Here is a 15,996-nt window from a genome sequence, read left to right on the forward strand (position 1 = left end):
ATCAGCAAACATCGCCACTTTTGACCTTATGATGAAGGAAAAGTCATTGAACCTGTTCTATATATTTGTGCCTAGGATACAGTCCTGACAGACTGGTGCAACTATGACTTGGGGCTTGAGGTAATTGGCCTTCAACATTCACAACCATCTTTTATTATGCAGGGTATCACTCCAATCAGTGGAGAATTTTTCTCTGATTACCATTGACTTCAGCTTTACTGGGACTCTTTAATAACACATTAGAACTTCTCTGTAATGAGGTTGGGAGCCAAGTAGTCTTGATGGAACAGAAACTGTGCTTTAGTGAACAGGGTCATTGCTGAATAAATGCCACTGATGGCATTGTGGATGACATCCTCAGTGATGGGTGCTGATGACTGAGAGTAACGAATGGGGCAGTAATTGGCTTGTTTGAGTTTTTCCTCCCTTTTGTAAACAAGACATAGTTGGGCAACTTTCCACAATGTCAAGTGGATGTCAGTGTTATAATTATATTGGAATAGCTTGGCCAGGGGTATGACTGTTTCTAACTGAAGATAAGTGTAAATGCTTCAGTCTTTACTGGAGTGTTGGTCTCCACCATCTTTTGAGATGAGGATATTCATAGAGATGGTGATGGAGATATGTGGGACATTGTCTGCAGGGTATGATTTGGTTGCTTGATTAAACTATAGGACACCTCTCCCAATTTTGACAAAAGGTCACCAGATATTGGTGAAGTGAGCTTTGCAGTGTTGTTAGGGTCAGTTGTGCCCTTGTTGGGTAATTTTGAGTGATTCCACATTGTTTTGTTTTTATTTGACTTCCTATGCTTGTATAACTGGCTTGTTAAAGATTTTTGGGGACAGTTAAGTGTCAGCCACATTTCTGAGTTACATTTAGATCAGATTAGGGAAGGATGACATATTTTCTTCTGCAAAGGCTATCAGTGAGGCAAGTGGGTTTTTTACAACAATCTGGTCTTTTCATGGTTACTGTTGCCTGTTACTGTTGCTGTTGGCTTTATACTTCACATCTTTTAATTAATTTTTAAATTTCCCCAGCTACCATGGTGTGATCTGAACTCATGCCTCCAGCCCATCAATGGTGGAATTCTCTGGATTGTTAGTCTGACAACATATATTATAATACTCTCTTCCCTGGAAATTCTGAATATCTGTTGTGATTTTTATATTGGTGAAAACAAGGAAATAGCTTTGTAATTTGCTTATTGGAAATATTCTTTCAACAATACATTTTTGAACTGATTCCAAAACAAAAAGTCAAATTATAAAGCCAGAATGATAGGTTAGGAAAAATGTCCGATTACAAATATATTGCACCATTGAGTAACTGAAAGATTATTCTTGTCTGTGAACTTACACCCAACAAATTCGGTGTTGCTTCAGTAAATAAAAACAGGAGGAGCCTGATAAGCACGAGCTGTCTCCTTTAAATGCATCAGTTTTGCCATGCCACAACCATATGTCTACTGTTGAATTAGAGGTCAGTATGAATGTCAACTTAGAAGCAAGTCAATTCATTGGTGAAAATAGTAGGCTGAAGAAAGACAGGACTCAGTTTTAATCCTCAGGAGTGTGGGATTTAAGGAAAAAGGTTGAAGTTGGAGTTGAAACAGCTGAAACCGACAGCACACATGTTGTCTAATGAGAAGATATTTGCAAATGTGAATGGTGTGGTGTTATATAGAATGCTGGAAAACTGACATCAGCTGCCGCATCCACTCAAGTAGCTGTACTAGACAGCTATAGTCTGTATTATTTATAATGTTCTGCATATTCAAAAGTTTACTGAAACTCCAGAGAGGCAGATAAATAACTCTTAGGTAAGGTATATGAAATAACTCCACTAAAACTGGTATCCCGTCAGAAGTCACCCTTTATTTACATGTAGAGAGTCCTTGACACTGATCCAGCTCCTTCAGTGCCAGCTCTCAGAGTGAACAGAACCTCTGACACTCTTGCTTATACCTGTCAGCCAAGGCTCCCTGATTGGAGCAGGTTAACAACCCATTCAGGGAACTCATATTCTGTGAGGTCCACCTAGCCGACCATGTTATAAACACTACAGCTTAGAGAGATTTAGTCAACTCAGAGGAGGAATAGTACAGTCTCAGACATACCGTCCGTCAATTTCAAAGTTTTATCCGTTTTTCCTACATGTGCATCTGGTCCTGCCTTTATGGTTTTAGTAGAGGTACATAAGGGGCTTCATCAACTATGTTACTTCAACTGCTAAGATGCTTTTTTAAAATTCACTCATGGGATGTGAGCATCACTAGCTGGCCAGCATTTACTGCACATCTCTAGCTGCCGTTGAGAAGATGCTACTGAGCTACCTTATAGAACTGCAGGCCACTTGCTGTAGGTTGACCCACAATGCCCTCAGGGAGGTGCACAGGTAGGCCTTCGATATGGTGTGTAAGGAATGAAAGCCATAAGGTCAGGGCAATCGCAAGGATCTCTACTTCTTCTCTCTATGCAATTCCCTTCGAAAGGTGCTCGTGAGCTGTGTTGCATAAATAGTGGAAGGACTGGATGCCTTGAGCCTCACTTGATAAACGCTTTCACTGAAAGGGGGGAGGTTCCAAGCAACATGGCTGAGGCTGTCTGTACTTGTGAACTCTGTGATCGGCAGAGAGCTGCCTTTAATCTCTTGGAACTCCCTGGTTTCCTGTGGTCCTGCAAGGAGGGAAAGAAAAGACATATGAGTACGTGTAATGGGATGTACTCATGAGGCAAATACATGCAGTCACTTAAAGATAAAGGTGCCTTAGACTGCAGTGTAAGTGTGCAATTTTGACATTTGTGGATGACATAAAATTTTCTGAACTGAAATATTCTGAACTGCAAGATTCTGAACTGTAATAAAACCTCAAGAGGATGTAGACAGGACAATATAATGAGAGTACAATTGGCAAACTGTACTTCATCCAGAAATGCAAAGAAATTAGTTTGTAGCAGGAATGAGGAGAGGTGATATGAATCAGAGGGCACAAGTACACGGGAGTGCTGGAGCGCAGGGATCTGGGCAAATGATAATATGCACAAATTATTTGAAGGTAACAAGACAGTTTTAGAAAGTGATTAATAAAGTATTGGAGATCACTGGTTTTAAAATAGATTATTGTTATGGTCCTGGCTGATGTTATTACTGGAAAACCATATCCCAAACTGATACCTGGCTCAATAGATTTTTATTTTTGTTTAATATGTTGGTCTTCTACTGAAACACGCATATACAATGCTGCAGATCTGGCTTTAGTGATAAAACTGAAGTTTATTTCACAGAAGAAATGAAGATAAAATAGAATGAACCAAACTGTTTACTATAACACAAATTTAAAGAGTTAGGAATACATAGTGAAATGCAATTCCATTAATCTCAAGCCACTCTTTTATAGTACTTACACCAGAGAGAATTCCCCTCACTACTCCACATCGGGTTTGACTGAGCATGTGGTTTCACTTCTTAGTCTTGAGCATTTGATAGCCTCTTCCTTGATTTATCATAAAAGTGAGCTCAGATTTTCTCAGTTTCACACTGTCCCTTTAGAGTTTTTACCAACCACTTCTGGTCTGCAACATTCAAACTAAACTCCTCACATAACGGTTGTAATGATCCTAAACCCCACCTCCTTTTCGCAGAAGCAACTGTTTTATGGGTCCAACTTCAGCCAAGATCTCTAAAAACTGATACAACAAAGTTCTTTTTTCCCTAAGCTATCAGTGTTTCCTCTCATCAAAAAAAGAATTTAAAAAATCAATCCTTGACCTTCAAATGCACAACTGGTTATTTTCTTCATTTGTAAAATGATGTCAGTTTAAACAAATTCCCATTAGTCTGCCAGAACATTCTTTCTCAGACTACTTAAAAAAAGATAAACCACCTTGGCTACAGAAATACCTAAAAGTTAATCATTGAACTCCTTCAAACTTAAACCCATATACCACTAGGTCAAAATTCTAAAATCCAGAATAAATAATATGAAAACATGTGTAATTCATGCACCTTAACATTAAACAATATAGGAAAAATGCAATAAATCTATGACAAACCTATATAAGGAACTGGTTTTACTTCAGCTGGGGGTGAGATGCATAATGCTGGGTAATGCATTTTATAAAGGATGTGAAGGCATTAGAGAGAGTTCAGAAAAGATTTATGAGAATGATTCCACAAATAACAAACTTCAGTTATATGGATATAATCAAACAGCAGATGTTATCTCTGAAGAAGAGAAGATTATGAGGAAATTTGATGGAGTCCTTCAAAATTGCGCGGAGTTGGAAGAGTAGATAGGGAGAAACTGCTCCTGTTGGCAGTAAGATCTAGAAACAAACAGTAGCGACTTAAGGTGATTGGAAATAAACCGCAAACAACATAACAAGCAAATCTTGTCCAAGTCATTCTGCTATAGTATGCATTTCGCCAATGCAAATTCGTTGTAACATGACTGATGAATTGAGGATGTTGTTTCTAAATTGTGAACTTTTACAACATATGTTGGCTGTAATGTGATTACATCGCCAACATTTTATGCACAAGAATGCAACCATCACATTATAGAAAAACTGACTGTATACAGCATGAGTTTAAGCTGTGGAATGCACTGTCTGAACATGTGGTGGAGGAAAATTTAATTGTGGGTTTTTGAAGGAGAATTGGACAGTTGTCTGAAAGACAGAATATTTGCAGGGCGAGGGATACAGGCTGGGGAGTCAGATTAAGTGAATTGCTCAAGTAACGTGCTGGCAAGGATATCATTGGCTGAGCGGCTTCCTTATTAGCAATACTCAATCTATGATTGAGTGATCTGTAAATCTTGTGAATGATGCACCTTTAATCATCGCTAGTTAGGAACTAACTTCTTGCAGTGTACAAAATTAGGTGCAAAGTTGATTTCTAAATTCAAAGTCCTATCTCGCTGTGATGGAATTTAGCTGGTGGCATGTTTGCCGTTCACTGTTTGGCTTATCTATGGTTATATTTTCTGGTGATGTCTGCAATATGTATAGTAAAAATAAAATGGTTCATTTTCAGAACAAAGGTACATTTGTATTCATGACAACATATATTTTAAAGATGCGGCACTTAAAGAAGACTCAATTGCCCCACATGGTATAATTTCTCATATCAGTTCCAGGCATGGCATATATACAGCTGTGGAAAATAGGTTTATTATCCAATCCTCTGGGTACCATGGACTCAAAAACCCATAGTTGAAAAACTTGTTTGTTGTGATTTAACCTTCTCAGGCAAAGCATCACAACTAGCTTTGACACTGTTGATTTAAGGAGCAGTCCAGTTTCACATGGCTTTCCACATTTGGTATCTCTTAATTGTTTTTGCACATTTAGTTGCTGATTGACAGTCAGATTGGATTCAGAAAGATGCCATCCTGTGGTTTTGCAACCTGTCAGGTTCACCATCCAGATTGACAATCATTAGAACTGTAAAAACATCGAAAATACATGTAGGAGCAGGCCATTTGGCCCTTCGAGCCTATGCAACCATTCAATATGATCATGCTGAAGCAATATATCTCAGCTTAAATCAACACTTTCAACAACAGCCTACTATGTGGAGCTCTAACACAGCCAAATCTCTCAAAGTGTTTCTCAGGAAAGTTCCCTCATAAAATTTGATGCCAGGCTATAAAAGGAGATATCAAGCACATGAGAGGAATATTGTACGGGGCATCTTAATGGAAGAAAGTGAGAAGAAATTCCAAAGCACAGGGCATTATCAATTGAAGGTAATGGCATGCTTATATCAACATTGTTCAAAATGCCGTAATGGGAGGAATGCAGATGTCCCCAGAGTCTTTTAAGATTGGAGAAAATTAGAAGCAGATTGAGAACAGAAATAAAGGAGATCCCATCTACATGAATGCATGAAACATACATGGGTCCTGGTGAAAATTATTACCAAAACAAACACTATTTGGCTTGATGATATTGTCCACCTGATGCACAGCTCTTATGAAAGACTGGGATGGTGGTGATATAATATATACAGAGAAATCAGATTATGAAAATCATCTGAAAAGCCTGAAAATGCTTAAACAATGACACTTAATATGCTTTGTAAATTTCTAAGCTTAAATGTATACCTACCTTGGGATGAGTGGGTAAGGGCAGAGAAATTGGGCTAATATTAGATTTAGCAACACTCTGAAAATTTGAAATAATAACTATGGAATTTGGAGTGTATTTAATGTATTTAGTGATCTCAACCCAACTGTCATATTTAATAGAATAAATACAAGTGGGACAAAGACCAGGTGGCATTTGAAATAATGCCTTGAACATTTTTTGACAAATTACTGTAATGATAATGATATTACAGATTCTAAGATTAATTTTTAGCCTTTGAGTGAAGGATTACAGCAATGTGTTATGCACTATACAGTATTGAAATAACAACACTGAAATATTTCTCTATTTTGCTGATGAATGTTATAAATAAAATGTATGTAGTTGAATGCAGAGTAGAGACAAGAGGGTCGACAGTATCAAAATATTGCACTTTTCATATTTGTGGCCAAAAGGCAGATGGCTATTGTTTTAATTGCATGTATTTTTTTACAGTTGTTCTCCAGGTCTGTGGACTCATTTTGTATCCGATCAAATTTGTGGAAACAGCCACCATGCGAACATATCATGAATTCAACTGGGGATACGGCATTGCCTGGGGAGCTACGATCTTCTCATTTGGGGGAGCAGTGCTTTACTGCTTAAACCCAAAGAACTATGATGACTACTACTAGAGTAGAACTGTTTCTACCGACATACTTAAAGTAGAGCTCACCAATTATGCTTACTTGCTGTTCTTTCAGTTGAAGTGTGGTATATAACCTGCTATCAATGCATTATCCACTTTGACTACAGTGAAGATAATTGCTTTAACTCCTGCACCAGATTTTAAAAAAAAATCTGGAAAAAGTTATAGCTGAAATCTTTTGTACATTGGCAGTTTTACATATGGAGAGCTGGAATGCAGACTTCTGGTAACGTCTCATTATCTAAGAGGAATCACAGAAGACTTTGGCTTATAGTGAAGAATATTAAACAAAAACCACAACTGCAAGATGTTCATATCAATCTGTCTGCAGAAAAAGAACTTACCCTAAGTATGATATTGAAGTATTACTTACCCTAAGTATTGAAGCTGGGAACTCACGTTTCATTGTTGGATTTGGTTCAGATAAAGTATCATCTGCTGATTGCTCTGTGGTAACTTAAGACAAAATGCATGCTTGTATCCATTTACCATTATTCAGCAACATTTTCTGTCAACTTCTGTGTCCTAATGCAAAGTAGACATATTATTCCTGTTTATAATTATTACGGTGTGTTTGGAATAACAGTCCAACTGCTGAAGTTCCATTTGTATTGTCAAATTAAAATTGCAACATTTTCTCTATCATTTTCTTATGCCTACGAATGAATTTTGCAAAATATCTTTAAAGATTTAAAAAAACACAGCAACTGTACGTACTCTTAGAAGCCTCTTGATTCAAAAACCCAGATGAGCGTTTTGGTGAGGTGAAATGTCAGAAAAAAAAACTTGTATACTATTCTAAGCATTCTAATTTATTTGAGCAACTACTGTATTTTTATATGGACCTCTGCACACAAGTTCCTGAATCTTGTAACTGTGCCTAAAAATACTTATTTTGACTTAAGTCCAAGATAAATATCATATTTCCAGCTATTTGTTACCTCTTTCTTTCTCTGTATTTTTTCCATCTCAGAATAATATAGATCCATAAATATGTTTACTTATTATAAAAAGACTATTTTGGGAAAGTAAAGATTTTTTGTTTCAGCTGTAAAATATGGCATCAATATGAATCAATAAAACTGTGCAGAATAAAAGGCCTACATACTTAATTTGTCATCTTATTATTATTTTCTTCTCATAATTACATCTGAAATTTTACAGCTTTGGTTGTATAATTTATTTTCAAACTATTCTTATCTGTATAAAAACAGAATGTACTGAATGTTTAAACTCCCACCAGTATTTTCTTCAGCTGTGCGTTACAAAATTGATACTATTAGTAATAAGCATTCCCTTGGTAAATGCACTAACTTCAACAAACAGAACAGATGAAATAACCAATAAATGTGCTCCAAGCAATAACAACTGTGGATGCTGTCATACCTTTTGTAATGTAATATAATTATGCTCCTATCACTGGCATTAAAGCTGCCTCACAGTTTATTGCAATCAGCAACTGGTAAAATATTACCTTTGATATTTGTTCTAAGTGAGAGTGACAGTTTGCAAAGCCATTTCACCAATTTAGATTTATAGGAACAGGAAGCCCAGCGAAGCTGTTAAGCCATTCACTGAGAGCATGCCTGTGCTCTGGTTTCACTTACCCACTTTTGCCTCATATTCAGTAACATCTTTGTTTTCTTTTGCTCAATCAATTTCAGATTTAAACTGAACAACTGATCCAGAGAGAATGTTAGAAAATGGGTGAGAGTATGAATGGGCAGGATGGGAAGGGGCATGAGGTAAGAAGATGGGATAAATGAGGCACCAGGTAGGTGAGTTGGTTGACATGTTTGTGTGTGGTACTAGGTTACAGTAACAGCTGGGTTGGAGCAATGAAGTTGTGAATGGCTAGCTGAGTTGTGGTGTAGTTGAGTTGTTTGGTTGAGCTTTCAGGCAAGGTTCTAGTCAGATTGAGCTGACTGCTAGTTGAGTGATGGGGCTAGTCAGGACTGTTAGAGGGGGTGTAGTTGGACTATGGAAATGAGTCGAGCTGTGTTGGAGTTACTATAGTTGGAAGTTGGAAGAGTAGTCATATTGGGTTGGAGGTAGTCAGGAGGTCAGGTATGATAGGGAGCTGACAGGCTAGTCATGGGCTCGATATTAAGTCAAGTATTTGTGTTAGTCAGAGCTGTCCAAAATCTTCAACTTACCCACAAATCTAAGGGTGCAGGGGAATCGCTAATCAGGAGTTCAAACTTCACAGGCAACATTTTGAATTGATTCACGGGATGAGGGTATCACTGGCTGGACCGGCATTTATTGCCCATCCCAAATTGGCCAGAGGGGATTTAAGAGTCAAACACACTGTAGGTAATCAAATTGAATTATGTGGTTCTGAGCCACAAATTGGCTGAACCAGGTAAGGATGCCGTTTTCTTCCCTGAAGCGCATTTATGAACCAGATTTTTTTTTTCCTGACAATGAGCGCAATTCTGACTCTTGATTCCAGATTTTACTGCATTCAAATTCTACATTTGAAATAGCAGGATTTGAACTTGAGTCCCAAGAACATTACCTGAATCTCTGGATTTACAGTCCAGTGATAACACCATGAGGCTATTGCCTTCCCATGAGGATCAATACATTATGAACTCCCTGGGGTTCTCAATGCACATTTTAGATCATACATCTGGTTTACAACAATTCCAAAACCAGAAGACCTGTGCCATTACCTTTTTGGAATTTAATGTTTCCATTTACATTGATTACCACAAATTTTCATCACCACAAATTTGGATATTTAGTTTTCTATTCCCTCACCTCAATGCTATTATCATAGTAAGTCTAATGATACCTACAAACACATCAAAAGAATAATGAGAAAATACCACAAGGTCTAATAAGTTAACCTCATCACAATCTATTAACATCTTCCTTACACAATCTCATAATAGAGAGAAAAAAATTGAGTTTTGACTTAAATTATTGGAACATTCTCCTCCTGCCCTGTCATGCTTGTGACAATGCTGCTCCTTTAACAAGGTTATGCTGCCCTTGGCTTATTTTCATAAAGGTCATAAAAGCAGCAATTCTGAAAGGTTTGGCTTGGTTGGGTTCTACCGCCAATTTGATTATAGCTAACAGATACTGCCTCAGATAAAAGGCTTTGAAGTTTAAAAAAAACTTGTACAATGAAAGGGGAGTGGCCAGTTCTCCCAGCTCAGCTTTACTCTGTTTTGGTTTGCTTTTACCAAACAGTGGTTTGAACCTGCTAGACCCAAAAAAGCAGGTCCATGCTGATCCTCCCCCTCTCTGACATCTATCCTGTAAGACCCTGTGTTTGATTTTTTTTTCCTTCTTGGCCAAGGGGTGTTTGTGGGGATTGTCACAAGTATTGGAACAACACCATTAAGTTGAGATAATTTTGGGTTTTCGGATAGGTTAATTTACTTTATATTCTGTTCTCTTTGCGTTTCATTCAGTAATCTTGTAAATAAACTCTGTTTTATTTAAGAATAATTGGCTTGACCAGCTGCATCACTCCTGGAATATCCACATTATACCTGCTTAAAACAGCTCGAAAAGTTAGGGTCTGGATTACTTTCTTGAAATGTTTTGAGGGGGTCTGGCCTGGTCCATAACAGTTTGGGGGCTCATCCGAGATTTGTTCTGTAGTTCCTATTTGGGATTAGGGTTGCTAGACCCGTAGACAGCGAGTGGTAAATGTTTTGTTCTGGCTGTTGAACTTGATTGGTTTAAACAGTGATTGGGATAGCAATAGCTCTTTCGGTCACAAAGAGATTTCTGGGGGTGGAAGAAGTGACTTCGGGGGTTATGCAAAAACTGCTGAAATTATCAGACAATCTGGGGTTGGAGCTTCCTCCTTCCATAAGGAAAGGAGACATAATCACAGCAATAGTTCAGCGTTTAAATTTGCTGGAAAAACCATCAGAATCTTTAGAGATTACTAAAGCTCTATTGAAAATGAAGCAGCTTGAGTTAGAGGCAAAAGTCAAGGAAAGGGCATCAGAAATGAAATGGTTTGAAGTACAATTAAAAGCAGAGAGACAAAAAAGAAGACAAGGGAAGGGAAGAAAGAGAAGGAGCTTGAACTTTAGAAATTGGCATTTTAAACATGAAAGTCAGGTTAAAAGGATGGAGATGAAGGCTGAAGGTAAGTTTAGTGAGGATGAGCAAACCAATTGGAACCAAAGGCCTGGTGGGGATCTGTTTAAATATATTTGAGCATTGCCTAAATTCGATGAGAAGGATTTAGAAGCTTTTTTCATTTCATTTGAAAAGGTGGCCAAACAAATGTGGCCAGTGATCATGGGGGTTTTGTTGATCCACTTGTAGATAGAGCTCGTGAGGATATCACATCACTATCAGAGGAAGTATCTGGGGCATATGAGGAGGTGAAGAAAGACATCTTAAGTGCAGATGAGCTTGTATCAGAAGCCTACAGACAACATTTCAGGAATCTAAGGAAGGACTGTGGTCAAATCTACATTAAGTTTGAAAGGATCAAACAAGTAATTTTGATAGGTGGATAAGGGCATTAATATAGAGCAAACCTATGACACTTTTAGAGAGACAATTATTTGGAGGAGTTCAAAAATGCACTTCCTGAACTATTGAGAGCTCATGTGGAAGAGCAGAGTGTTAAAATGGCAAGATTAGCAGCTAAAATTGCTGATGATTATGAGTTGGCTCATAAAGCAAAGTTTAGCATCCAATATCAGTTTCAATCTGTGAAGAATAGCAATTGGGGAAAAGAGAAATCCTCACATGGGAAGGAAAAGGTAGATCTTCATGAAGATCATAAGGATAACTTACCACACGGTAAAAAGGAAACCCTTGAAGGGGAAGGAGAAGTTAAAAAGCTCTGGTGTTTTCACTGCAATAAAGTACACCACATGAAATTGCAGTGTTGATGGGTTAGGAAAAGCACTAGGAAAACAGCGAGTTTGCTGGAGTGTTAACATAAAGTACAGTGGAGGCTAGAAAGTTGCATGAGAATGTACAAGCTGGTTGGAGGTTGGTTAAAGAGGAAGTGCCAGATCTTCTTAAAGTGCCAGATCTTACCTGCAAAGGTAAGGTTTACTTGCATAGGCCAGGAGCAGCAGGTGAAGAGGCTACAATATTAAAAGATACAGATCCACTCAATCTTTTATGTTGAGGGATGAGGAGATATGTACCTCAGAATGGCTAGAAGAGGTCTAGTAACAGTAATTTATGGTGAGACAAGAAGCGCTCAAATATGTAAAGTGAGGTTCGAGTGTCCAGCGAAGAGCAGAAAAGTATGGGAGGAGTACTGGCCAAACTCTCAGCTCCAGGAATACAATTTGTCCTTGCTTACGATGTAGCTGGTTCACAGGTAGGAGTGCTGCCTACAGTGGTTGAAAAGCCAATGGAAACTCAGGCAACTGAACTATTGCAGGACACATATCCTAGGATTTTTCCAGATTGTGTGGTAAGGAGGTCACAAAGTCACCAGTTGAAACAGGAGACATCAAAGAGTACAGAAAAGAAAGTTGAAATGGAATGAGCAGAGACCCTGTTTGATCAAATGGTTGAGACAAGCCAGGAGCAGTTAGATGATAAAACAGATGACATAATCAAAATGAGTTATCTTGACTGGAGTTCACCCAGAGCAGTGGTGCCAAAACCAGATGATACCCAACGGTTGTGTGTGGACTATCACACTGTTAATGCCATTGCAAAGACTGATGTATGTCTAATTCCACATTTGGAAGACGGTGTTAAGAAGGTAGGACAAGCAACTTGTTTTTCTAAGTTTGACTTGCTCAGAGGATACTGGCAGGTACCTTTGTCTGAAAGAGTGAAGACAATTTCAGCTTTCGCAATGCGGAATGGACTGTATTAGTTTAAAGTCATGCTATTTGGTATGAAAAATGTGCCAGCCCCATTTCAGAGACTAACCAATAAGGTCATTGCTGGATAACCCAATTGTGTCATGGATATAGATAACCTAGTGTTTTTCGTCAGACATGAAAAACATTTGCAGCATTTATTAGAGTTGCTCGATCAACTTTGGGAGGTAGGCTTGGTGATAAACCTGGCTAAAAGTAAATTTGCCAAAGCCCAAGTCACTTTCCTGGTCTGTGTTATTGGACCAGGACAAATGACCCCACGGATTGCAAAAACAAACGTTATTGGGGACTTTCCCATACCATCGACAAAAAGAGCAGTACTATGAGTCCTGGGGTTGAGTATATTTTATCAAAAATTCATACTGCTCCACTTGCTGAATTGCTAGAAGTTTCAGCTGACTGTCAGAAGGCATTTCTCAGCCTGAAAGCTGTGTTAACCACTGCCCCATTGTTAGCCACACCTAACCATGCTGAGCCATTCAAGGTGGCTATCGATGCGAGTGGTGTTGGTGCTTTCCTTTTGCAGGGAGATGACAAGAAGATGGAAAGACCTATTGGGGATTTCTACAGGAAATTGAACATTCATCAGCGGAAATATTCGACAATTGAGAAGGAAAATTTGAGCTTGGTGTTGGCATTACAACATTTCAGTGGTTATGTTGCCAGTAATGTGTCTGAGACAATCATAACCCATTGAAGTTTGTGAAGAAACTTAAGGACAGAAATGCTGGACTGTTTAGATGGAGCTTGTTGTTACAGCCAGTCAATTTGAAAATTGTGCATGTGGCAGGACGAGGAAACGTGATTGCCAACGCATTGTCGAGACTTGAATGAGAAACGGATGCATTTGATGGCAAGAGTGAAACATACTGGAACAGAATGTGGCAGTACATGTTTGCATGATTATTGTCGATGTGATGTATATGGGTGTTGTAGTGTACTAACAATTTAAGATTAGGCAGTTTTAAAATGAAACCATCTTTGGATATTAATCGCTCATTTATTTTAAGGGGGGAGGTGTGACGATATTGCTCCTTTAACTATGTTATGCTGTCAGAGAGTCAGAGATATACAGCACGGAAAGAGACCCTTCAGTCTATCTCGTCATGCCTACCAGATATCCCAACTCAATCTAGTCCTGCCTGCTCGCACCCAGCCCATATCCCTCCAAACCCTTCCTATTCATTTACCCATCTAGATGCCTTTTAAATGTAGCAGTTGTACTAGCCTCAACCACATCCTCTGGCAGCTTATTCCATACATGCACCATCCTCGATGTGAAAAAGTTGCCCCTTAGGTCTCTTTTATATCTTTCCCCTCTCACCCTAAAACTATGCCATATAGTTCTGGACTCCCCCACACCAGGGAAATTATTTGTCTATTTATCCTGTTCTTGCCCCTCATGATTTTATAAACCTCCGTAAGGACACCCCTCAATCTCCAACGCTCCAGGGAAAACAGCCCCAGCCTGTTCAGCCTCTCCCAAGTCCTCCAAACCTGGCAACATCCTTGTAAATCCTTTTTTGACCCTTTTAAGTTTCACAACATCCTTCCGATGGGAAGGAGACCAGAATTGCACGCAATACTCCAAAATGTCCTGTACAGCCGCAACATGACCTCGCAATTCCTGTACTCAATACTCTGATCAGTAATGGAAAGCATATCAAATGCCTTCTTCATTATCCTATCTAACTGTGACTCTACTTTCAAGGAGCTGTGAACCTACAATCCAAGGTCTCTTTGTTCAGCAACACTCCCTAGGACCTTACCACTAAGTGTATAAGTCCTGCTAAGATTTACTTCTCCAAAATTCAGCACCTCGCATTTATCTAAATTAAACTCCATCTGCCACTCCTCAGCCCATTGGCCCATCTGATCAAGACTTATTTGCTGTCCACAACACCTCCAATTTTGGTGTCATCTGCAAACTGACGAACTGTATGTCTTTTGCTCACATTAACATCATTGTAGTAGATCCAGTACCAATCCTTGTGGCAATCCACTGGTCACAGGCTTCTAGTTTGAAAAACAACCCTCCACCACCACCCTCTGTCTTCTACCTTTCAACTAGTTCTGTATCCAAATGGCTAGTTCTCCCTGTATTCCATGAGATCTAACCTTGCTAACCAGTGTCCCATGAGGAACCTTGTCCAACACCTGACTGAAGTCCATATAGATCACGTCCACTACTCTGCCCTGATCAATCCTCTTTGTAACTTCTTCAAATAATTCAATCAAGTTTGTGAGACATGATTTCCCACAAGAGAGATCGCAAATAGCACAATTCCAAAATATCTAGTTTGGATGGATTTTTGGGCCAGTTTGATTATAGTTTAAAGATACTGCCTCAGGCAAAAGGTTTTCAAATTTTAAACAAAACACTTGTACAATGAAAGGGGAGTGACCAGTCCTCCCAGCTCAACTTTTCTCTGTTTTGGTTTGGTTTTACCAAGCAGCGGTTTGAAGCTGCTAGACTCAAAGAAGCAGGTTCATGCTGATCCTCCTCTCTCTGACATCTCTCCTCATTGATCTTTCCTTTTTCCCAACTGGTGTTTATGGGGATTGTTGCAAGTATTTGAAACAACATCATTAAATTGTGATAATTTATTAGGTTTCCGGATAGGTTAATTTCTTCTATATTCTGTTCCCTTTTGTTTGTGTTTCATTTGGTAATCTTGTAAATAAATTCTGTTTTGTTTAAAACTAAATCGTTTGACCAGCTGCATCAATCCCCGAATATCCACCCACACCTGCTTGAAACAACTGGCAAAGTTAAGGTCTGTGCTTTTTTCTTGAAATGTTTTGAGAGGGTCTGGCATGGTCCATAACAAGTTCCATAAAACTCTATTGGCCTTTTCCTTACTATTACACTGGCAACCTCCAGTCTCATAAGACAATAGTTTGCACCTTGGGGTTCATCATCCTAATCACCTAAACATCACCTGTTCTAATTTGGCATGGCAGCCATACTAGCTGCAGATGAAGACAGAGGACTGAATAATTGTAGGATTCACCATCCACTGTCTTCTCTGGGCTTGCTTCTTAGCCAACTGAGCTTTCCAATTTACCTCAGCTCTTCCATTGCCCCTCCAAACAATCAGCCTCAAGATGTCCCAGCCATCAGTGCTCCAGTTAACTATGTCAATGTCAGCCATTTTCCTTTCTTTATTCCAGATGTCCTTGCATCAAAAGCATGGAGGCTAGCAAATCATGACCTAGTGGCCAAGTTATACAAACTTCATTTATCCTGAATATGGCTGAGCCAGTGCAAAGTCATTAGTTTAGTAACAGATGTATGCTGACAGAAGCACCAATATAACTGAGATCATGAAGATAGAAACTGTTCGTCTTTTGCTCCTGTCTAATGTTA

At 38.8% G+C, this 15,996-nt stretch overlaps 1 protein-coding gene across 1 annotated transcript in view; it reads left to right on the forward strand.

The window, feature by feature from the left end:
* Positions 1-7,889, forward strand: part of tmem47 (transmembrane protein 47) — a 45,478-nt gene extending 37,589 nt beyond the window's left edge. Inside the window, exon 3 of the mRNA XM_072584992.1 lies at positions 6,594-7,889. Coding sequence (XP_072441093.1) covers positions 6,594-6,772 — 179 coding nt within the window. The 3' untranslated portion in view covers positions 6,773-7,889. The remainder of the gene's footprint in view (positions 1-6,593) is intronic.
* Positions 7,890-15,996: the final 8,107 nt, after the last annotated feature.

This window comes from Chiloscyllium punctatum, chromosome 15 (assembly GCF_047496795.1).
Source record: "Chiloscyllium punctatum isolate Juve2018m chromosome 15, sChiPun1.3, whole genome shotgun sequence".
Classification (NCBI taxonomy): Eukaryota; Metazoa; Chordata; class Chondrichthyes; order Orectolobiformes; family Hemiscylliidae; genus Chiloscyllium; species Chiloscyllium punctatum.